Consider the following 26,338-nt stretch of genomic DNA (forward strand, 5'->3'; position numbering starts at 1 on the left):
TTATTGGATGAAAAATATTTATAACTGAATAAAAAATTACTGTATTCTCACATTCAAGTCTGTGATTTATAGCAACACTTTAGATATTTTTATTAAAGAGGGGCAAATGCAAATATGATTATAAACCACAAAGAAAAAAAATCCCAGCACTGTTGTTTTTGTTATTGTCATTCATTTTTAATGCGCCTGGAAGGCACAGGACAGCAGCTGTCCACCTTGGGAGAAGTCTTGTCATTGGATTAAGATAATGATATTATGAATAATAAATGAGAAGGATGTTTGGACAAAATTATACTGTGTGCTCATACAGGGAATTCCTTGGTCTGATAAATAAAACGAAAAAATAAATAGTTTAAAAACGACCAATAAGTGCACTCATAAATCAACTCCAAATATTACAATGTAAAACGTCAAAATGTCAAACATAAAAATCACTAGCATAGTATTTAGACCGCTTGTGAATAAATGCCTTATCATAGGTCAAGATTAATTGCTTGAGGAGTGACGTAGCAGCCTGATCCTGTGGGTTTTAACTCGCGCAACGCGCAGACACACATACCGCGTTTATACCTCGTGCGCTCGGACCGCGTCTCGCGCTGCTGGGAGTTCACTAGCGAGACTTCAGTACATCGTCGCTCAAGGACAGATAAAGCAAGAGAGTTGGTGTTTTTCTAGATTAACAGAGGAAGAATTAGGTCATCGCGTTCTGGTCGAAGTGTTGGGCTCATCATGAAGATGCGCGCGATAACAGCGATGCTTCTCCTGGTGCTCTCCGGGCAGTGCGGCATCCTGGCTGGGAAAGGTAAGGCAGAGCGGGCAACTTGGAATGTCACCGCGTGGAAAGAAACGCCTGGAGCTAAGTCAGTTAGATTGTGGATCACATGTAATCATTGACTATCAGTTTGTGGGCATCAGAGCGTCAGTGACAGGTGGAGAGTCTCTTACATCTGGTTGGCAACGCAGATGTTCTCATGTAGTACAAGTTTGTCTTTCCCTTTCTCGTTTTCTTAATAATGAACCTTCATTTAACTTCAATGCATTCGTCGGCTTTTTATGAAGATGTATATATGTTTGCATTAATGTATGTATAATTCTAACCAGATTCCATATTTACGTTTTCTCGACACGAGCCGTATTACAGCTATTTTCCTTCATCAATATTTCATTGACCTTTAAGGCGCGTTTCTACCCATTTGATCAGTTCTGTACAATGACTGCATAGTGCTTAAGACTTCAAGAGCATTAAGCATAAGATTTCCCATGGAAAAAAGCTGTTAATGTATTTTGGGAGCACAAACATTGAGATATAAGATCTAATTGTGTCTCTGGGGCAGTGATGAATATGGAGCAGCTCAGTTATTTGTTAGTGCACAAGTGGAATGCTTTAGATGATATGTGATAAATTACAGTCAGATTGGATCATGCAGGCTGGCAATGAAAGGCTGAGAGTGTCATTTCAGGTTGGCTATGAATCTTCCCTTATCAAATACGCATCTATCCATTAAGAGCTGAACTTGTTTTTCTGTTTCTCATTTTCTTTTATTTTTTCCAACAGTGTGAGTTTTGCACACAATGATAAGCCATCTTTTTGGACACCCACATGCATAGAAATAATGTGTTTTATTTCTTTATGAAAGTATTTTACAACTAGAATTTTTAATTGGTGAAAATAAGGAAATAAATGTTTTTTAATGAAATGTTGATGTTATGAACCTGGCAGGTGCCTTAGGGTAACAGAGATTTTGTTTGTTGGCGTTGGTTTTTGGTTGCATTGAGGTAAAGTTGGTTTTATATTTGTATATTTGTTCAGTCACAGCTTGTAACACTCTCTCTATATTATTTTCCATGGTACTTTGAATATTCGATCTGAAATCACATGTGGGTGTGACTTTAAAACAACATTAGCACTATTTAATTGACTGTGAACAATGTACTTTGATAGCCATTGGCTGCTAATATGATTTCCATATTTAGAATTTGCAAAGAATAAAAATTATCAGAAATTTTATTATTAAGGAGAAATTCTGAATGTGTGAATATAAAACCAACTTTACTTAATTTTTTTGGTTGCTAAAGTGATCTGATTCGATTTAGGGTGTGTCTTTGAAGTCATAAAATCCAGCTGCGACATTTTGATATTGACATATTTTTGTAAGATTGTCAAAAAACAGGTGTACGTCATACAACCCATCTCAAAATTATTATTATTTTAAATATTTATTTATTTATTCATTTATTTGTTTATTTATTTATTTATCAAATGAAATGAGGGTAGTTAACTCAAAATTTACTGAAAGTTAATTCTACTCATTTGAAAAGAGTTTTGAACTCAGTGTTGAAGTTAATGAGTTAATTAAATGCCTCATTTCAACTTAAATTGAGTAAGTTCACAGTACTCGTATAGATTTAACTTAAATGGTTTGTAGCAATCGGTTTCCTCAAACAGTTTGAGTTGCCTTAACTTATTGGGTTTTACAGTACTCAGTTTGAGTTCGATTCCTTTATTGGGGTATTCTGCGCTCAAATTGCTTCATTTACCCATATGGATTAAGTTCAGAGCACTCATTAGGATTAGTTTTTGAAATTAAATGGTTTGTTGCAATCGGTTTCCTCAAATAGTTTGAGTTACCTTAACTTTATGGGTTTTACAGTGTATATATATATATATATATATATATATATATATATATATATATATATATATATATATATATATATATATATATATATATATATATATATATATATATATATATATATATATATATATATATATATATATATATATATTTTTTTTTTTTTTTTTTTTTTTAATTGGTGTTAAGTGTTGGTATTATTGTATTATTTGTGTTACATACTTGTGAAGCACCACACATGTTAGAATGGTTTGCCCCATTAATAAAGTTTTAAACTTAGTAAAACTATCTTTAATAAAAAAAGTCTTTTCAATAAGCCTTAATTTAATCTACAAACAAAAATAAAACATTTAATTATTTTTTCATCCTAAAATAAAGTGCATAAAATACATACAGTAATAATAGTAATGCTTTGTTAAATCGCTAACCAATAATAAAGTTGAATCTTAATTTATTTCCCCTCATCAATATATATTTGACCTTCATGACATATTTCTAATGATTTATCATCTTGATCAGTTTAATTTACAAGACTTGTAGTGGCTGCATCTCTTTTTAATCTCCTCCATAAGGATCAATGAGGCATTCAATGGGCACATAGTCCTTAAGACTTCAAGAGTGTAAAGTAGTGGATTTTTCCACCGCTCCCGTGGAAAAAAAGCCGCTAATGTGTTTGTAGGAACACAAACATTGAGATAAGAGATCTAATTGTGTCTCTGGGGCAGTGATGAATATGGAACAGTTCAATTATTCGTCAGCGCACAAGTGGAATGTCTGTCAGTAGGCCTACCTGCATGCGTGCCCTGATTTACTTTCCTTGGAAGTAACTCCTTGCTTGAGATTGGGCTCTTTTGGTGTAACAGATTGGCGAATCAGGGAATCGGAACCTTGAATATTTGCATATCAATTTTCTGGATTCCAGCACTCCATAAAAATTTGAACGTGGTGAAAAATGAGTTGAAAATTAAACTCCTTTATGCATGAAGAGTTGCACAAGGTGAGCGTGGCATTAGGAAAGAAGGAAGAGAATAGAAATATGAGCCAGAATTGTGAATATATAAACCAATCATTAAATCTAAGCCGTTCACGTTATGACTCAACACTGTTTTTATAGATATAAAATGACATTTGAATACCATCCAAACCTTGTGATATGTCTGGCGGAGTGCCTTCAAAACTCTGCCTCTCCAAAACAAAAAAAGGGACAAGGATTTCATGAAAATTACATCAGAATGCTATTGTTATATTGAATTCACATGTGGCCTGGCTCATCTCTGAATGCAAAATAGTTTATTTTGGAGGTGCTCACATCACCATTTTATAATGGCAATGTAAAAAGTTCACTTTTGTGAACGTTATTCTATACACAAGCTTGTGTATATTGTATTTTATGATTGTACATATAAAGCACTGGTCAGATCACACTATTTTTATTGTCGGTTACGAAAGTCACTGTCTGATTATGCGAAAAAAAAAAAAAAATTCTCTTGATAAAATCTTGACTTGAAGATCAGTCATCCTGTGATGTCTACAACGAGCTTTATTTCCCAAAGCAGTCACATGTGTTGCTATAAAAATATTCCTTATCTTAATTTCAATTGTTAAAAAATCTTATTTTAATATCAATAAGCACTGATGCTTGCAGACAACTAATAACTACATTATTTAAGGGTTATGACATGGATCCAAACTTATGATTCTTTTTTTAATAGATATTTTCTTTTGAAATCTAAATGTATATTTTCCTACCAGGGTTGCTTAAACACTCCCTCACCTGAACTTGCTGCGAGTGAGACGGAGAAAATGAAAGCTCTTCAGCAGCATGGAAAAATCAGATGCTTAAGACTTAATCATTTAAAACGTTACCTCACGAAAACGCCAGCAGGTCAAAGGGGCCACAGAGAGTGAGAAAGGCCTGGGTTCTTATGTACTTCCCTGTCAGTGAGAGACTGTCCAGCAAACTCGCAAGCAGTGAATTTTGCACAGTTATCTGCTTTTTAAGTAGTTGGAGTGTTTTAATTACTGGCGGTCGCCTCCCTCACCATTGTAAGCTACCACCATACAACGCATATGTGATAAATGATGTCAGCACATAATAACCGGTAATAATTATTACTGAACCGATACCGAATTGTTCACGTCTACATCACAGTGCATCAACGAACACTTAATTTTGACACCCCTAACAATCTAGCATAAAGACAATCAAAGTGAAATATTAACAGTTTCAGAGAAGCCAATATTAAACCGTTTTCACTATAAATAGCAAATTTGAATAAGCAGGATATGCTTTTGCAATGTATTCGCAGCACTGAACATGTTCCCACATTACCTCGGAAGAACAACCTCTGTTGGAAGACTGAGAGAACTTAGAAACTCGTTGTGAGAATGGAGATGTCTGGATATTTGTGCTAGTCTGTCAAATAAACATGCTTAAAACACCTTAATTTAGAAAAGGTAGTTAAAGTTTGCGTAACCAATGATGCTCATCAACCAGTGACCCACTCATAAGTAAAAATGCAGCCTATTTTTTGATTACCTGACCGGCGCGTTAATAGCAGAACCTGCGGATATAACAGAGAAATTATGTGCGCACACATAATGACAACACGTGATGGAACTCATCGTGAAGAACGGAAAAAAAAAAACATGCTAGACTTTCTGCGATTGGTGTCGTGAGGCATCGCAGGCATGGTATCGGTTGTCGTGAACTATACCACATTACACGAGAAGAAACGATCGACGCCCGTTTGTCATTTACGAATCCCCACGACACCCTACGTCAAGGATATTGTGCCAAAATCGTGACAAATTCATGTGATCTGGCTGGGGATTTAGCTTTTTCAGTGTGTGTGTGTGTGTGTGTGTGTGTGTGTGTGTGTGTGTGTGTGTTTGGGAACTAAAGCAATGACCTTGGGGGAAGTTGGGGTTATGCATTACCAGATGGATTTTGTAAGATGTATAGCTTGACGACTTTTAATAACAGTACAGACCGTGTTTTGTTGTGTCTGACTATTGGAGAGTATTTCCAAAACTCAGTGTCTTGCAATGAAAGAGAGATTGTGAGTTTTGCTTTTGCATGCTGGAGTACACAAGAAAGGGACAAAGGAGAAAGACAGCAGTGACAAATAAGGGTAGGTCTGTAAAAGCAGGCTGAGATTTATGCTGGCCTTTTCACAGAAAGCACAGCGTTATCCCAGAGCTAAATAAATTGGGTTGCTGATCTGGAATAGATGCATAACTTAGGCTTTCGTGCTGCGACCTAAGAACATCAAGCTTGGGGGGGTGGGGAGTTTGGGGGGGGAGAAAAAGGCGTTTTCTCTCTCTCTCTCTTTCCCTTTTTAGTTTGCTGCTGTTGTTCGGGGAGCCAAACGAAACACTGAAAACACTCGGCTAAGTGGACCACAGCTGTTAGATCTGTCTTAAGTCTTTTGTTTTCGAGAGATCTAGCTTTCTTTTTAGTCTTTGTCACAATGTGGCTTCTCAAGGAGCATGCCAATCTTCAAGCCAGAATGCCGTGCAAATGCTCAACTTAATTTAAACGTTAATTACCCAGCATGCATCATTAGCGTCGGCGTGATGAGCGGCAGGGAGGGATGAGGGGGAAAAGAAAGGGAGGGAAGGACAGGAAAGAGCTGCATTTGGAGGTAAGATGGGCCCTGTCACTGCCGCTCTCTCGCCAGCTGGTCAGATGGCACCCGTCTCTCCCAGGGGTCAGATCTGGCCAATCTGCACAGAAATAACACTGGATGCTCCTCCGCGCACACACTCGCACAGCTGTAGTTCCGCCTGGATGTGTTTCTGAATCATGAAGCTCTGAACATGTATGCGCACACACGTTAAAGGATATATTCACCCACCAGAAAAAGGTTCTTTCATCATTTAATCACACGTATGTCTTTCCAGAGCAATGTTTGGAGTACAAAAGAAGATTTTTGGTCTCAATATGCTTTCTGTTTCATTGGAGACAGACATTAAAACAGGTTTGGAATGACAGTGTACATTGTAAAACATATCAGATAATAAAAATAAATTCCATATTCAGAGTTTTTTTGTTTGTTTATTTACGGTTATGAATTGCTTTATGGGAATTGCTTATTTATGCTTTATTGCTTTTAATGTTGAAAATTCAACTCTGCAGTGTTACAGTGACTTATATTTCAGACATTTGAGTAGTTTGAAATAAAATGTATGATATAAGAAATAATTTATAGAGAGTTAACTTTGTTTAATAGCAGAATCCGTGTTGGCAGTTTATTAGCAGGTTTGTATTTTACAAATTTCCAGAGAAAATATATAAAATAAATGTTAAAAAAAAGTAAACTTTGCAATATCAAAAGTTGTTGAGAAAAGATCAAGGTCCCATAATGGAACACAAAAGCATAAAAATAATCACAGAATGCATAACATTTTTTTAATTTAAAGACATTTTCTAAGTGTAAATTATATCAGAAATGTGAACTAACCCTAAAGGTTTGGCAAAAATCTGTAAAAATGTTTGTACATCTACATTTAACACGTTTACTTAACCTAAATCAACCTACATTTTCTTCATTAAGTTAAAAAGATTAGTTTATCAAGCAAAACTTTGCAAGTTCACCCAAAAAATCTTCTTCCAACTTGTTATTTTAAGTTGAGATAATCTCAAACCTCCTTAAAGAAATAGAGGTTGCAGTATTTCTATCTCTAACAACAATGACAAAAATAATAGTAACACTAATAATAACATTAATATCAATATTAATAACAACAACAACAACATCAAAATACTACTGATAACGCTAACATAATTTGAAATTATTATTCATTTGTAATTTATCTTTTATTTGAGGAGGAGGGAATGTGAATAATGTGAATTTTCATCTCACATTTACCTAGTTCTTTCTACAAAAAGAAACGCTTAGAGCTTGTAGACTGTTAATTTGTATTTAACTGTCATGTGTGTGTGTGGTATGTATGTATGTATGTATGTATGTATGTATATATGTATACATGTATGGAATTTTTTTTCTGACAAAATTACAATGAAAATTCAAATGGCAAAAAAAAAAAAATCAAATAGTAAATCAAACTTTCAAAAAAACTACCCAAATGATAAATCAAACACTCAAACAATCAAATAATACATCAAAATGCATTCTCAAAATGAGAAATCAAATGTATTTGATATTTATTTTTCATGAACAACTGTAGATCCTGTAGTAATTAAATGACAAATCAAATGCTCAAAGTATCATTCAAATGGAGGAACCAGCTCCTGGTTACACACACACAGCTGGAAACTCATGATGGACTGATTACTAGGACTAGAAAGACATGTCACACACACAGAGTTTTTGCTGAGTCCTGTTTTTTTTCCTGTGAAGCATTACAAAGCATTTTTTTCCTGTTTATCCGGCCATGTTTTGAATCTGGTCTTGTTGATCATTATTGTTGTTTTGCCTCTTGTCCAGTTTATTGTTCTGTGTTTTATAAATGTTTTGTTGAAATTTGTCTCTGATTTAGTTTTTTTTTTTCAGTTGAACTATGTTTGTTTGTTTTGACATTTTAGGTCATTGCAACTGATGTTTTCAAAAATTGAGTAAACCAAAAAAAAAAACTAAATGAAATAAGGATTATGGGTTTTCTCTTTACTCAACTTCGGAGATTTTAGGCCAGTGACGTGTTCAAAAGTTAAGTACATGAGAAAAAACCGAAAAGAAATAAGGATTATCTCAACTTCAGGCAATCCAGTTCTGCAGACAAAAAATGCTCAGTTGGCACAACTTAAAAAGTTTTGTTACAGAGTAGTTCAAAACTAATAATCTCATGTTAACCCAACAAAATAATTTTTGTATCACTGACAAATAATTTTAGGTCAGTGCAGCTGATGTTTTCAAAAGTTGAGTGAACAAGTAATTTTTTTTTTTTTTTTTACAGTGCAGCATCATATTTACACATGAATGTTCCTGCCCACATATAAAGTGTATTTTCTCATCTCTGTGCTACTGATTGCTTGGTGCTGGCAGTGGAGCATTGGGACCCTGCTCATATTTGCTGACCGTCTCTGAGAAGTGGGCAAGTCCCTGAGATTCAGTCTCAATTAAATTGCTCCAGCTCTAGAGAGAGTGATTCTAGGACGTTGTCCTCCAGCTTTCCATCTAATTGCCTGCACAGGGTGCCAGTGAGCTGACAACTGGCTATTGGGTGAACGGTGAGCTTATGGTGATGGCGCACGTGTGTGTGTGTGTGTGTAGGCGTCTGCATGACCATATGTTACAGAGCGATGGATCACGAGTTTTCTTCTGCATGATGCATGTCTTTCTTTGGAAGTGAATGGATGTAATCACGGTGTTTACAATGGTGCACTACAAGATGGATTACTTCCAGCAGACCGCGAGACAGAATCCGCCTCTCTGGGTAAGAGATTGAATGTAGCATAGTCAGAAAGCATTGGAATTTTGTCCTCTATTTTCCCAAACATTCTCAGCAGTTTTGAAAACCCAGAGAAGTCGTCTCTGAAACATCCTTGCCACGTTGTTATTAAACAAGACTTGCTGTCAAGGCCTTGCAGTGCTGTCACTCACTGACCTCGGGATTTGTGCTGCACTGAATGCGCTGTGCTGAAAAGAAGCTAACCACATTGAAGCAGAGAATATAATTCATTGCTGTCCTCCTTTAGGTACACCTTACCTTAGCACCTTTTTTAAGGGCAAAATCTCCCCAGTATATGCTTCTTTGACCTTTTGCTGTTGTTTTGCAGTGCTGTACTCTGTTTCATTGAAGTGTTCTCTAAACCTGGTCTCAGTCAGCTTGCCATTTGCACGACTTGGAGTAAAGTCATTGTCTGATGACCTGCAGTGATTGGATCACACTGCAAGCTGCTGGCAGCGGGCTCGGCATCCTGGAGAGAAGCAGCATACATCTCATCTTTCGGCTTGATCTGCCGAAATACTTTCTCTGACCTTCCGTGGTGACAGGACCATCGAAAGAGTGAGCCAATCTGTGGCTTTAATAGAACTTGAAGCTGGGTATAAAGCACTGCCAAGACTCCATCGCAAAAGTCTAGATCAGCAAGGCCACTCGTAGATTAGTCTTGGAGAATCTAACTTGATATTTGCAACATGGATCATAGCTTGATCCATGTAAAGATTTCATTAATATTTTAGTTGTTTGATTTTAAGGTTGGAACAAAACTACTATATACTGGACCACAAGGGCCAAAGATTCAAACTGCTATGAATACCAGTACTAGAAAGCCAGTTTACTATTGAGTATACAGTAGGTCTAAACCCAACCAAATACACCCCGACAAGCCAATCACAGTGTTTACAATGACTTGTGAATTACAGAAGGATGGATTTAACTTGTATTGAAGAGCCCAGATAGCAAGAGTTATCTTCTTATTCTTCAAGATGTTTGTCTAAGGCAGCCTTATTAATCTGTATTCCCTATTAGGGAGATTGGGGTTGTCCTGAATAGAATAGGCCCTTGCCCTTGAAGATAGTTGGAGCCTACAAAGTCTGTAGAATCAGCACATATTTAATATATAAACATATTTTCAGTCTAGAAACATATTGGCACATTTTGGAATGTGATGCATTTTTTCTCTCTCCACCTACTGCTACTCTTTTGTTTGCCAAAATCTCACAAAAATAGGTTTGGATGGTTGTTGGACAAGCGTGCACAAAATGACTGAGCGGATTATTGATTTACCGTAACAGAGAGACACCCTACCAAGCTGAATGTGACTTTTAGCTAGCTAACCAGTGCTTTTCTCTCCTCATACTTTGTAACCTGGAAGTGATTAATTATCTTTTCATTAGCAATTATATCATGTTATTATTGTAATACCTTGTGTAAAATGCAATGCATCGTCTACATACTATAACTTCTGTCTAGCACAGGGGTGCCCAAACTCAGTCCAAGAGGGCCATTGTGTCCTGAATTTTTCAGTTCCAACCCCAGTTAAACACACCTGAACCAGCTAATCAAGCTCTTTCTAGTGCTGCGTCCTCAATCGCATACTTCCGTATTGTATAGTATGCTAAAAACAGTATGCGAGCAGAGTAGCATGTCCGAATTCATAAGGTATGTTCCAAATTGCATACTTATCCACTATGCCATTTTTGTAGTATAAATAGTGTAGTGCGTTCTCACGGAAACTCTAAAAATAATAAGTGCACTTGAATTACCCGGATGATGCACTTATTCCACCGGTAAAATGAAGTGTGGAATGATAGACACTTCACGTACTCAACGACCGCAGATTTGCTCATGTAGCGGAAGAGGCGGAGCTTTTGGGGCGCTCATGTTGGATTACTTGATTTTATTTTTAATTAAAAAAAGCACAATTCTCCTGCCAGAGTGATTATAGTGCCTCCCGATGGTGAATGCATTTATACTCCTAGCAGGGATTGTTTGTATTTTCAGCTAGAGATACTGTTATCCTAAAAAAAACATTAAAAAAGATCTCACATATACTGTAGGAACGGTATAGCAGAAAATTTTGGCAGTTTTAAAACCTTTTCCAAACCGCGGTATACCTTGAAAATGGTTATCATCCCATGCCTAATGCTGAATAAATAAACCTTCCATTGAGATTGAGATATATATATTATATATATATATATATATATATATATATATATGACGAGATTAGATGCAAAAACCTCTAAATGATGCTTGGTATTTTATTCTAAAATTTGCATTTTTCTCTGACTCTTGTGTGTAGGCTCAGAAATGTTTTATATTTATATATATATATATATATATATATATATATATATATATATATATATATATATATATATATATATATATATATATAGCTACAAAAAAGTTCCTTCCATTGCCTTTTAAAGTGAAATAACTGAACATAAACATAGGAGGCTGATAAAAATAAAATTTTTTGAAGAATATTTCAGATGACATTTAGAGTTGCATCTGAACTTTTCACATATACTCTCTTAGGACAGGACATGTTCTTAGCAATGCACATTACTAATCGAAAATTGAGTTTTGATATCAAAATTTTAGATGCAAAAACCTCTAAATGCTGAAAATATTCTTTAAAAATTTGCATTTTTATCAGGCTCCTGTGTGTAGGTTCAGTCATTTCCATTTTATGGCAGAGTGTACATTATTTTCATGGTCTTTAAAAGGAAATAACTCAACCTAAACATTCTGAGAAAAATGCTAATTTTCAATGATATTTTCAAACAGCACTTGCATCTGAACTTCATTGACATTGGAAATGTACAATGTATCTTAATGGAATATGAGCCTTTTTTAATATTCAAATGATTATTTGCATAAAAGCAATCTATAATTTTGAACCAAACAATGCAATTTTGGTTGTTGCAAAATAATACACATGCAGCAGAAGACTAGTTTTGTGGTCCAGGGTCACATTTAATTTCATCTGTTTTTCTGGGTAGGATGGAACACTGTGCTGATCTGATACCAACAGAGCCTATTTTAATTGAGCAGTTGTTGGAAATTCTTGTAACATACCGAGGGATTGCAAGAAGCAGGTGCTGCCCTTTGTGTTGTTTGGATGCTCCGAGAAAGCCATGAGTTTTATCTTTGGCTCATAAATGAGTTAGGAGGATGTTAATGTTGGTGGGTGCAGGAGTCACCCGGCCTGTCAGACTGCAGGTGTTTGTTTTAGATAGGAGCAGCTGCAGCTCCGCCCCCTCCTTCCTCCCAGGTGGGAAAGCAACAAAGTCGGGGCTCGCGGCTCCTGATCTTTTTCCCCTCTCAATCCACAAACACACATGGTGACTGGTGGGACTCAAACAGAGATAATGCGAATTCCTTTTGCTGGGTAGTTTTAATTACAGCCAGGATCTGCACAGATCAGCGTAAAATAATAATGCAGGTGCGACGTCTTCCTCCCTGTGTTTCAATAGATGACTTTCTGTGTGTGTGTGTGAATGTTTGAGTTGTTGGCTCTAGGAGTGCACACTGGCACAAAGAGAGATGAAAAAGAGACAGCCACTATCCGTCTGAGTGTTTTCATACGTGTGGCGCCTGTCATATGACTGTGCTGACTGAAGCTGAAATCAATAGTGCATGCCACGGGCCTCTCGCCACCGCTGCAGGAATGAAAATGCTACGCTGTGCAACAAAGGCACAAGCTAGGGTCTTTTTGGGGTGCATTTGTAGGTTGTATATGATACATCTTTCCCTTTGGTGCTTGATTTTTCATGGACTTGGAGGCTGTCCGTGAGCAGCCCTGTGCTTCAATAGTAATCGCTGCCACCCCGTGAGACCAGAGGAAGTGGAAGCTTGTCCTCATGAAAGAAGTTATTAATTTTCATAGTGCGTCCTGCAGTCAAAGGCATTATCATTTCTATCTTGCCTGCAGTGATACACTTGATTCACTTTAAGTATGTCTGTTAGAATAAGGCTTTTCTCTATCAGATACTGTAGAAGAAAAAAGAGAGGAAGATTGAGAAGATAAAAGGAGAAAAAATGGTGGAGATTCTCAAAATCTCAGCTGAAAATGGCACTGCCAGTCACCTGACCTCAGGACTTCCACTAACAACCTCAATCTAGATTCCTCTCACTATCCCGCTCCTTTGTTCTTTTGTGTTTGTTTGGATACCATGTATTTTCTGTTCTTTTTTTGTAGTAGTAGTAATAAGAGGGTTTGTAGAAGCTAGGACTCAAAATCACAATGAAAAAATGCAATAGAGCTGACTTGTTAAAGTGTTTTTTGACAAGTAAATAATACTATTTGGCTGACATTGTTACAGTATGTTTTTAGGAACTGGATCATAAACCTTTGATTCAAATTGCAACATGTGAGTGGATTTAAGTGTAGTAAAGAAAGGCTTAGTCATCGTTGTGCTTCTTCCAACCAGCTCTAACTTGTTGTAACTCCAGAACTCCATGACATTATGAGGATTACATTCAAAATGGTCTTTGACATTTTTGGGAGACGTGGCATTTCGCTGAGCATGAGACACCTTGAGACTGGCTAGCATAGGCTGCTGAGAGTGCTGTTTGATGCAAATACTGCAGCCAATGGAGAACTGTCTACAGTGAATGATTTCTTTGTGGCAATACAAACATGTGCAAAACACAGCTTTTAAATCACCAGCAGTATGACTGAAAAATAAAGTGGTAATTTATATATTTTAATGTACAATTCACATTATTAACATACTATTGGTTAATACTTATTAGCTCAGTAATAAGCTGCCTATTAATAGTTAGCAGTGTTGGGCAAGCTACTTGAAAAATGTAGTTAGCTATTAGCTACTCTACATAAAATGTATCTCAACTATGTGGCAAGCTAAGCTAAAAGCTACTTGTCAAAAGGAGCATAGCTACATCTAAGCTATTTTTGCAATTTTCCTTTTTAAATCAAAGCGACTTAAATCCAAGTCAGTCATATCTTACCGATCAATAAAACTATCAATGAAACTTATGAGGCATAATAGTTCAGTTCAGTTATTTACTGCAATTAATATGCTGTACTAAACATTATAATATATATTAACAGCAAAGTAAAGGGACATATTTAGGAATAAGCATTATATTGTATATATATATTTACAACTCTTCATTAATGAATTACACTACATAATCTAGTATCATTAGTAACTATCATAAACTAATAGTAATTACCATAGTATACTTTAGCCTTTACTACAGTAAAATATATATATTCAACAAATTGATTTGTTACTTCACTATTGTGTAGTTCAAAAACATTGTAGTACTTACTATAAATTACTAAAGTATTTTTTTGAGCACAGCATTAGAATTAAAGTTGAGACATCCTGCTTCAGGAATAACTCCCTCAGTCATCTTTCCATCAAGCAAATTACTCAAGTTAGCCTAATTGGTCGCAACATCACCAACCAGGGCGAGAGGTGGCAGTAATGCACCAAAAAGTTTGTTGATGACCACTTGAAAACAGGCAGAAGAAATCGTCATTCTCACCATTATTTGGATTTATATTTATTGGCTGAACACCGGCCTCACAGCTCCATGAATGTCGGTGCCGTCAATTATTGATAGGCCCACATGGAATCTGCGCACGCAGAATTCCACAGATTTTCCGCAGAATTCTGATGATTTTTAGCCCATTATTAATTTATTTACTTGAGTAAATGGGTGTAAATCTATCTTTATTCAGTTTTTAAATTAATTACAGTAATATTATTGACTAATATGAAAATGTTTTTCATTTTCTGTCTTTTAGTATATGAGAGACCTGCTTTGTTTACCAAATAAAGTAAATCTAATTGGATTTGCATTTTAAAAATTAAATAAAAAATAAAAAGATTTTTATTTTTTATTTCACATATTAAGGTTTTAGTTATGATACTCCCAAAATAATTCTGCAGAAATCTAAAGATTTTTACCAAAATTCTCAGCAGAAATAGCAAAAAACGTCCGCAGATTCTGTCTGGCCCTGCTTATTGATCCGTAAATGTAACTTGTGTGGATGCTACTGCACTACTTTATGAATACTGAAAAGCTATTTGATTTGGAAATCTGAAAATACCATATCGTCGAACCAGGGGAAGCCCCTTGCTCTTAAATGTGAATCTGTTCTGTGCTTTTATTATATTTAGGCATGAAACATTTGGAAATAAATATAAAAACAGTGGGATTCCCTTTCTTTCCATAACAGGCACCATTGCCCCTCCTATGCAGTTCTCAAAACAGTCAGTTCATGTAGTGGTGCGTGACTGTCAGACGCGCTCCATAATGATAAATAAACGATGTTTCCCAAACTGATTCTGTACATGTGATTTGAAGCAGAGCGAAAGTGGACACCGGGTTTTAGGTGCGTGTTTGAATACAGATATATACACAATAAAAATAATAACAATAACAAAATCTAAACATGTCAATCTAGGTGGGTTTTATTTTAAAAGCAACTAATTTTGTCTTAAATGAGCATAAAGTTAGGAAAGCAATTAAATGCTTTCATTATAGATCTGTGCATTTTTAAAGTGACACCTCTGTTATTTATTGCAATCAAACGAAAAATCTAAATGAGACATTCATTCGCAGCTCTCTGAATAGGCTAAGCTGTTTTTTAATCTATACTATTTAATCTATCCATTGTAAATAATAATGATAAAATGTATTACTGACCTTTCAGCTGTTTATTTACAGTGAAACAGCTCCAGATAACATATTTAGTAATTTTTGTAATTTTTATTATAATTTTTATTATAATTTTCACATCCCAATGTTGATAGGTATGTAACAGACTATTTTAATATTGCCCAGCAATAAAAAATAAAAAAAAACACACACACAAATGTGAGCAATGTAGACTGATTTATAAGTAAATGATTCTTATGATTCTTCTTGAATCATAACAAAAGACTCTACTATTAAAAGATTTAACCACTTCTGCTTTTTATTGCACCATAATTTCTTGCATATATATATTCCTACTGAAACCTTTTTTGCGGTGTCTACCTGGAAAAAAAAAACATTTGCAGTATTTATGTATCGAATGGTTGATGCACAGAGTTGTGTTGGAAACGCTTTATATATATTTAATGAAATGCTGTGCAAAATGCAACATTTTGGATCCTGATCTCAGAGTTGCTTCTCTTTTCTGGCCACTCCAGCACATTTTTCATGTTCTTATGGAACACGAGGGCTACAATGGAGAAAGGGAGAGATCTAAAGCATTCAGGTGAAGCCCAGGGCTTGGCCGAAGGGTTGTAAGTCACTCTGAATGACATCTCAACAGAAGCTGATGATCTGTTAGTGAAATATGGAGAGGGGCGATGTGAACCCTCTGGACCCCTCACAGATGCCAGGCTTGAGTTATTGCTGACCTTACAGGTTTTTATCTACACTGTGTCGGAGGGAAATGCTGACCGACCGTTTATTTGGACTTATTTGTACATATTACCAGTGTGCGCTGAAGAGACCGATGGATATTAGTATTCATGTTGGGATATTAAAGAAATTTAATGAGCAGCACTGTTCTGTTTACAACTCAATGACCCATGAGCAAATAACTTAGAAGTGTGATAGGCTCGTGTAAACAAATAAGAGCAAATAAATAATACACATTTCTTTGACAATACAGTGGAAAGGGTGGAAAGCACAGGATCGAAAGACATTGTTTCCAAGATTTGTGATTGTGGTGAAACAAATTTAGTGCAAAGAGTTATGTTTTGAAGACCAATATTCAAAATTTTAATCCATGGTATTGGCTGGTGCACATACAGCTCTTCCTCTTACTCCAGTTTGACCTCTGTGGAAATACTTGTATGTCCGTACATAATGAAAAAGGATTTTTTTTTCCAGATTTGTTTATTATTATTATTATTATTATTAGTAGTAATATTATTAGTATTAATAATATTAGTATTATTATTACTATTATCTTTCATAATGGTTGGGCAAATGACAACAAAATTTGATAAAAAAACAACAACAACAACTTCACGAATCAATTCTTTAATGCAATTTTAAATAGTTTAATGTATTACCATTGCCAGAAAGAAAAGCTTATCCAAAGTAATAGCTAACCCAAAAATGAAAATTACCTAATCATTTACTCACCCTCATGTAGTTGGTTGAGTTTCTTTATTTTCTTGAACACAAAAGGTGATCTTTTGAAGAATGCTGGTGACACCCACAACCCAGGGTCATTATTGATACATACCCCTGTATACATTTATGGACAACGCAAAATATGTCCCAGGCGGTACGTTTTTTTTTTTTTTTTTTTTGCAGTTTTTCTTTTCGCGAATCCACCAAAGACCGTAGTGTATGCTTTTTCAGATTTGAAATATCTCTCGCGAGTGCCATTTACATCTGCTGTTCTAACGTAAATCCACCAGAGGCTGCTGTGTACACTTTTTCAGATCTCAAATATCTCTTGCGAGTGGCATTCGTGCCTGCTGTTCTCACATAAATCCACCAGAGGCTGCTGCGTGTGCTTTTCCAGATGTTAAATATCTCTCGCGAGTGTCATTCGTGCCTGTTCTCACATAAATCCACCAGAGGCCGCTGTGTGTGCTTTTTCAGATGACAAATATCTCTTGCGAGTTCCACTCCTGCTGTTCTCACGTAAATCCACCAGAGGCCGCTATATACACTTTTTCAGATCTCAAATATCTTTCGCGAGTGCCATTCACGTCTGGTGTTCTCACATAAATCCACCAGAGGCCGCTGTGTACACTTTTTCAGATCTAAAATATCTCTCCCGAGTGTCATTCGTGCCTGCTGTTCTCACATAAATCCACCAGAGGGCGCTGTCGACTGACCAACCTTTTTTTTGTCTTTTGTATTTGTTTTACCCACTTTCTGGAACTGTTCTTTGATTAACTCAAACCCCATTGTCGCGGTCAACTTCTCGCTAAACCACTGGGCAAACTGGTAACAGCAAAAAAAAAAACGTCCTCATGGAGGCAAGCGGTCAGCTGGTATAGCGCGAAAAGAAACAGAAGCCATCAGCGGTGTCATACCTCCCTCTAGCGTTCATTTTAAAGAGGAAATGCATAGCTCTCTATGCATAGAGAGCTCTCATACATAGCTCTCTAGCTACATAATTCGCGCTCTTCAGAAAGGTATACGGGAGTACGTTTTGACAATGAGCCTGTGTCGGACACCCATCAACTCTCATAGTAATTTTTTTTCTACTATGGAAGTCAGTCGGTCCCAGCAAGTAATTTAAAAATTATTTTGTGTTCAACAGAAGAAACTTTGAACAAGTTGAAGGGTGAGTAAATTATGGCATAATTTCATTTTTGGGTGAACTCTCTCTTTAGATTAAAAAAATAAATAAATCAATCAATATTGGTCAACCATTAATTTGAACTTCCTTCACCCAGTGCCACCCAAAGCTCCAAATGTTCCACTTAGATGTTACATGACCCTCTGAATCCAAACATCCACCACCTTAGTTAGCACAGATACGGTGTAAAGTGCTTTGATAGGTGCCTGACTCGCTCTTTGCTCCTTCCCGCTCTCACTTTGTCTGTGTAAAAGCCAGAGTGATCCCGGCTTTTGTGCTGACCGAACTTGAAGCCAGCTGCTCTTCTTGGAGGCGTTGAAGAGGGTTTTCAGGGCTGCTAGGCGTGAAGGTTTTCGCTGCTGACACAGAGCCTCTCTCTAACTCTCCTGTCTTTCTCCAGTCTGAGTCATTATCTCTCCAAAAACCCCTTTCCTCCGCCTTCTCTCTACCCTCTCAGCGAGAGCGCTGTGTGCTATGCTCACGGGGAAAAGGAGCACAGGCCTAATTGGATTTGGGAGCAATCTGTCGCCTCGCCTTTCTCTTTCGGATCACACTGACAATCGCAGGTGCCCTTTATTTCCTCGCTACTGTCCACGACACCGCAACATTTTTGTGTCAGCTGCCTCATCTTGTTCATTTTTTGCCATTTGCTCTCAAAAAACAGCTGTATAGGATAAGCTCGCATCAAGGCTGCGGTTTGATGAAAGTTTTAGGAATGTTTTACTCATTGTAATCCCACTGATTCCAGTTGCGTCTTGCTGTTTTTGGTAAATATACACACAGGCTGCTTTTAGCTCAGGGTGAACCTGCAGGGATCTGCAGTGACTCTTTCCAGCACCGCACTGAGAGAGAAGTATGAAAACAACACAAATGTGTGTTGCCATCTCAGTGCCTGTGTGTGTGTTGTGTACCTGCACACACTCCCCCTGAGTGCTCATTACTCATGTTTGGAGCTGAATTGTCCCTGTCTGAACACCTGTGCCAGTGTGCTCGAGGCTCCCAGATGAATGCAAGTGAGGCAGTCCAGTCTCCTCCTCTTCTCCTCTCTTCCACTCTCAAATAAGTACCGTGGTGGTGGTGTGGTAAAGTAATGGGATCACAAGGTAATATCAGGGTACTTTGATGTTTTCTTATTGTATTTCTCTGCGCGTATTGTCTAATATTTTTGCTTATCTTCATCCCTTCTTATTAATCATATTCATATTGTCTCAACATGACATCTCTTTCTGGTTGTGTCCTTGTTTGTCCTTCACTGTAATAAATTCCCAAAATTTCACAGCATGTTACTGTATTTTCACAGTAAATTACATTAGTGTCACTTTACAGGATTTAACTGTGAAATTTTTAGGTATTCCAAATTTTATTGTGAAATTAAGGCTGGCATTATGATTACAGCAAATTACTGTAAACATGGCTATATCTTTTTTATATGGCTATATTTTTTGCAGGTTAGTTATAGGAATTCAAACACTTAATATTTTATTCAACAAAGAAATTAATACACATTAACTTTTATGCTAGTACTAGCACTTTTTTGATATTTAAAAATATTTACGAAATTATTGTTATTGTGAAGTACCTCACAGTAATTTACTGTGAATTTACATACAGTACCTTACTGTGAAAGTGATGCAATTGTTAGCCAGTAATTTATTGTAAATTTAACGACAAATATTTTACATTGTTGTCTCACCTGCATTCTCGAGTAGGGTCTGTCTGCGGACTGCAAGATCTTAGGGGCGGAACTTGTAGTACGTTAGAGGTGAAACTTGAAGTTATGAAGACATGTCAAAACTATGTTGTCGGCAAGATGGTGCCTTACATCAGTTATTAACATCTAAACCTACCACCCATCATAGTTCTTAACGTCTACACCTTGCCCAAACCTAAACCCAACCATCACAGTTTTTAACATAAAGCCACGAGTTGCGTAAGCTTTCATACTTGAGTGAGGGGAGTTGCATGGTGTAGTTGCTAAATGAATAAATATAATAATATATCAAAAGTATTGATTGTGGATAAATTTGGAGAAAACTCATGAAAACATTTGATGAAAATGTTCTCTAGTAAGTATTTCTGCCATCTTGCCAACAACATCTCATTGTGACATCTTGCATGGTTCACTGGGATCTTGATAACTGCAAGTTCCTCCTCTAACTTGCTACAAGTTACGCACCTTCACTAGGGTGGTACCTTTTCAAAAGGTACACTTTTGTACCTGACAGGTCCATATTTGTACCTTTTTAAAGGTACATATTAATACCTATGATAATAATAACTTATAATTAATACCTATATTTCTTCTACTCTCTTTTCTCTTCTCACATCTTGTAAACATTCTCTATGTACACATTCTTGGATCTTCTCTGTCATTGGAGTATCCCTCCACTTGATTCTTAGTCCTTTTTACTTCTCTTCTTTTAACTCGTTCTCTTGTTTCTTCTTGCATGTACTTCTATTCTGTTCGGTTCTCTTCTCACATCTTGTCTTTTCACACTGTCTTGTAGCTACTCTTCTCACACCTTCTCTTTTCTCATTTCCTATTGTTTTTTTCTCTCCTTTTCTGTTCCTCTTGCATCTTTCCCATGTTCTTTCATCACTTCTCACGTCTCACTTCTTTTCTTTTTCACCTCTTCTATTTGACTCGCTTTTCTTTGTGGCTTCATTTTTTCTTCATTTTTTTTGTGGCTAATACCATTTCTTGTAGTGTGTAGTGTAGCTGTTTGTGAATGTAAATGGTCTGTGCAGTTTCAAAGATGAAAGTGCATGCCAAATGAAGCCGTGGTCTCCAAAAAAAAAAGATCAGATCGAAAAATCTGACCTGACTGGGTTTGTTTTGTCGATATGTTGAGAAGATGTTGTTTTCTGCACTGTGAAAGACAGTCTTTTGCACTTACAGTAGTTGATAGATGAGTACTATAATTGAAATAGTAAAATCTACATTATTATTACTAATGTTTGCTGAGGAACCCTTTGGAAATTCAGATATGGTGACGGGTCATTTAGATTCTGACATGCACTATAAGTGGTTACCTAATTAAAATACATTGGGTTATCTGACCAATCAGAGTGCACTGAAAAAGGAGGGCTTTAGGGAGGGGTTTTGAAACTACATTACAGACACTGACTACGTTTACATGGACACCAATAATTTGATTTTAATGCAATTTAAGACAATACTCTGATTAAGAGTTAATCAAGTAAACAACAAATTTTTTATTTTATTTTATTATTATTATTTTTTAATTATTATTATTATTATTATTATTATTATTTTTAATTATTATTATTTTAATAATTTTTTTATTATTATTTTTAAATTATTATTTTTTAAAATGTATTTATTTATTTGTTTTTGATTAATCAGATTAAGGTCATAATCGAACTAAAGAGAAATCGAATTAAGACGTGTGGAGTATGCCGACTTTAGTAGCATTATTGAAGTGCAGTACAGACATGTAAACACCTTAATCGAACTATTACCGTCATGATGTGACTTTTCGCCGTGTTTTGCGACAGAATAGTCCATACACACACACACACACACAGCTGTTTGACACTCTTTGCACCTACTGAGTCAGTGCAGACCACAGACACCTGCATCGTGAAATGCGGAGGTTTTTTTTCTTCCTTTCAACATGAGGTATAAACTTCCATTAAAACAACACTTCCAGCAGTTCATAGTTGCATCCAATATATGAAATGCTTGTGAATGAAAGTGAAAGTGCCAAACTACATGTAAAGTCCACAAATTAAAAGTGAAACACCCAAAATTACATGAAACTCCAGAGGAAATGCGGATAGCGTGGTGACGCAATGACGTTAATCAAAGTGCTAAAACATGTAAAACGGGATCATGAACGGAACAGTCAAACAGCAACTCATGTACACACCTTAATTTTATTATAGTCTTAATTAGACTAAGGCAAATAATTCAATTACTGATGTCCATGTAAACGTAGTCACTGAGAGAATAGTATTTTTAATCTTGGATTCATGTAGAATCAATCCAATCATTCTTGGATTCATTCTACAAATGAATTTATTGATAAATATAATAAAAGTCTGAGGAAAAAAATCCTCTGGGCTTTTGCACTGGAAAAGGAGTGGTTTGGACAGACCAGAACTTTTAATCTATGTGACAGACACTAAGAGAATAGTACTTTTAATCTTACATTCATGTAGACAAATTGTTGGATACCTCCAAAATAGGACCAATGTTTAGATGGATCAAGAACCCAAAGCATTATTCTATCCATTAATCCACCTTTTGTTTCTATTTTATTTCTGCAAAGGAAGGTCAATGAGAAATATAATAAAAGTCTATGTTTTTTTGCACTGGAAAAGGAGGGGTTTAAAGAGACCTGGGTCCATTCTTCGTACCTCGCTTAAATGATCTAAGATGATTTGGCAGATCCTGGATCTTTTAATCTTGATAACAGATCTCTGGCTAATTTGGTTCTTCAAACAAGTTCGTGAATCAGATTAAAATGTCTGGATGAACTGATCTGATATCGCTGCGTGTGTTGTGAAGGACAGATCTATCGATCCTCGAAATCATGATCAGCAATGCAACGATTGGCTGACGGCACAGCGGCGTAATGACATCATCTGATTGATATTCAATTATCCACCTGAGCAAAATTATACAAAATTCGTAGTAAACGGTTTGGTAAATATGATACGCAATAACTTTACACATTTGTTGTGGGCTGCATCCTTTATACTTTTATGTGTCAAGAGTATTTAGCAATTTTAGTTTTACTCTTTAGATCGGATTTTCTTTACTATAGCCTAGGCCTATTTTAGTTTCTTAATCGGCGTAAGTAATTTAAATTAATTTTGCATCAAAAAAGCATTTTGATATTGGTAAAGGTGTCTGCAACTTTTGAAAAGCATCAAATCACCGCCATATTAGCTGTCAAAACATGCATAACTGCATAAATTATTATTCCTTTATAAAAAAACAAACAAACAAAAAACAGTTGAATATTGTGCATGTCTATTATCTTACAGAAATTGTACCAAAAGCTGGATTGGTACCTTTTAAATAGTACGCATTTGTATCTAAAAAAATCCATATTAATAAATGTTCTCTTTGATCCCCTTGGGGAGAACCACCCCCTTTTTTGTACTTTTATTTACTAAGTTTTATTTATAAATATTTTTAAACTTATATCTATATAAACATAAATATTATTAATTATTTAATATTAAATATTATTAATTATTATTAAAAAGTGTATATATAAACTTTTTTTTTTTTTTAACTATTTGACTATTTTCCCAAGTGTATATAATCTATAGATTACTACTGTAAGAAAATATCAGCATTTGGTACATACTTACAGTATTACCTTTGCTTGAACTGACCTGATATAATCCTGTTTACATGAAATAAGCCTGCTCTCTAGCAGATTTGAGCTACCAGACCTGTTGCTATATGACAACAACTCTCGGAAGAGTTTTGAAGAACGAAACGATCCTGGATCGTGTCAAATCCTCAATAACCAAATCCAGCTAATCGAGAAATCCCAGAAATTTGATTCCATGTTGCAGACACTGAAAAATAGTAGTCTTTTTAACCTTAGACTCATGTAAACACATGGTTTGATACTTCCAAAATAGGGCCAATGTTTAGATTAAGAAAGTTTGTGATCATTATACTTTCCATTAATGCACCATTTGTTTCAGTTTTATTTCTGCAAAGAGATTTAATGATAAATATAAGAAAATTCTCTCTGGGTTTATAAGTTGTGACTTGCAGTAACTGAATCTGTCAGTGTGTCTGAAATGACTGATGTATGTTTGTTTAGTCTCGTCTAGTGTGTATGCATATGTCCTGGTTATCTCTCTGCTACAGTGTGGTTTGGAGGTCCTCTCCAGCATTTTTTCAGTCTGTTTTGATGTCTTGCTGGGCTCTCCAGTGAGCGCTCCCTGCTGTGGGCCGCGCTCAAGCGTAACCACAATGCCACCGACGCCCCACGCCCCCTTAACCACATGCTGAGATGCAAAGTCGACTTTCTCCTCCTCAGTCTTCCTGTTGCCATATCTCGCTGTCTAACCCCCTGCCTATCCCACCGTATGGCTCTCTCACACGCCTCCCCATAACAATGCATCTTTCCTGCATCATGAGAGTGTCCCCCAATGGTGGAGCAGCTTCATCTTCAATAAATTATGTTTGCAGTTGTTTTACATGAGATGAGTAATTGATTGCCTACTACGCTGTAAAACCTAATAAATTCAAGATGAGCCCCAATCGCATACTTATGCACTACTCTACATCATTTTGTAGTATAAATATTGTAAGTAGTGCACTCACAATGGAATTTTTAAAAGGAATAAGTGTACTTTAAATATTCAATGTTATACATTTTGTTTAACATTCCGAATTCCTTTTTTTTTTTGTTTGACTTTATGCACTCAATGGTCACAGCTTTGCTCACGTAGCGAAAGGAGAGGACCTATGGGGTGCTAAGGTTAAATTGATTGTATTTAATTGGGATTGATTAAGCAAAATTCTACTGCGCAAACAATTATGCTACATTACCGCCCAATGGTGAATGCAGTTATATACATAACCGGTAGTTTGTTCATTTATTTCACCAATGTGGCATCTGTTAAACTTCAACTTGGAGATGTTTTGAATTTCCGGTTAGCAGGTGATGTAAAGTAACAAATTACAAATATTAAAATTACTGTAATTGAGTAGTTTTTCTCAGGAATTGTAATTTATTAAGTAGTTTTAAAAATGTGTACTTTCACTTGTGTACTTTCACATTTTTAGTGCAGTATCAATGCTTTTACTCCACTACTTTCCTTCAACCTGCAGTCACTACTTTATTTTTTCTTCTCTATGGGAATTAGAAACATTAGTCCTGTGATTCCTGTCCAATCAAATTGCACATAGAAGGTAAATCATATCATAATGAACTACCTCAAGTTATATGTGATTTATAATTGCATTAAACTGTTTGGAACATTAAAAGTGTCCAAGAAGATGTCCAAAATCTTTACACGCATTGACCTAGAGACTATTTAGATGCATGTCAATGATGAGAAGATGACGGATGTTTACTATATGATGACAAAAATGGGCTTAAACACCCAGCAGGAACAAGACGTCAACATGACGTCAGATTGACGTAGTACCCCAACGTTGTGAGGACATTGCATTTTGTTTGGAAATGAAAATCGGTTTAACGTTAGAACTCAACGTCAGGCTGAGGTCAATGTCCAATGTCCAACCTAAAATCAACCAATGATGTTACAGTTCGACGTTGTGTGGACATTACCAATATGACATCTATCAGACATTGGATTTTGGTTGCCAAATACCTGAAAAATAAATGTCAGTATTTGACGTCAATATGTTGTTGGCTCGACAATGGATTTTGATCACTTTCCAACACGACATAAAATCAACCAAATATTGACATCATTTGGCGTTGTTATTGGTGATCAAAATAACATCGTCCTTAGACACTGGCTAGACATTGAATTTTTGGTCACCTGACGTCACGACCTAAATCTAACCTAATATTAACATCTTATGACGTGTACCTGCTGGGCGGTAACTAAATGCACTACAGAATGTCATGTTTACACAAATTACATGTAAATGCATCAGCTTTTTACAGTGTAATACTCACTACTCACTGCTTTTAATTACTTTTGAAAGGTCTACTTTTTACTCATACTTTGAGTAATATTTACAACAGATACTTTAACTCTACTTTCACGACATTTTGACAAGTAATGGTACTCTTACTTAAGTTAGATTTTTCAGTTCTCTTTCCACCACTGCCGGTTAGTAAAAAAAAAAACCCCTATTAGTGCTCCTTTTGGGATGGCACTAAACCCATACTCTACATGGTAGAGTGTATTACTGTATAGACCATTTTAATGTGGTCATATCAGTGGCCCATGAACATTTCTTGCTTGTTTTCAAACTATTTCATAACTGTAACGAGGCAATTCAATC

General features: G+C 36.0%; 1 protein-coding gene across 1 annotated transcript in view; it reads left to right on the top strand.

The window, feature by feature from the left end:
• Window positions 1-574: 574 nt before the first annotated feature.
• Window positions 575-26,338, top strand: part of clstn2a (calsyntenin 2a) — a 449,004-nt gene continuing 423,240 nt past the window's right edge. Inside the window, 1 exon segment of the mRNA XM_056479198.1 lies at window positions 575-802. Coding sequence (XP_056335173.1) covers window positions 730-802 — 73 coding nt within the window. The 5' untranslated portion in view covers window positions 575-729.

The sequence above is a fragment of the Danio aesculapii genome, chromosome 2 (assembly GCF_903798145.1).
Source record: "Danio aesculapii chromosome 2, fDanAes4.1, whole genome shotgun sequence".
Taxonomy (NCBI): Eukaryota; Metazoa; Chordata; class Actinopteri; order Cypriniformes; family Danionidae; genus Danio; species Danio aesculapii.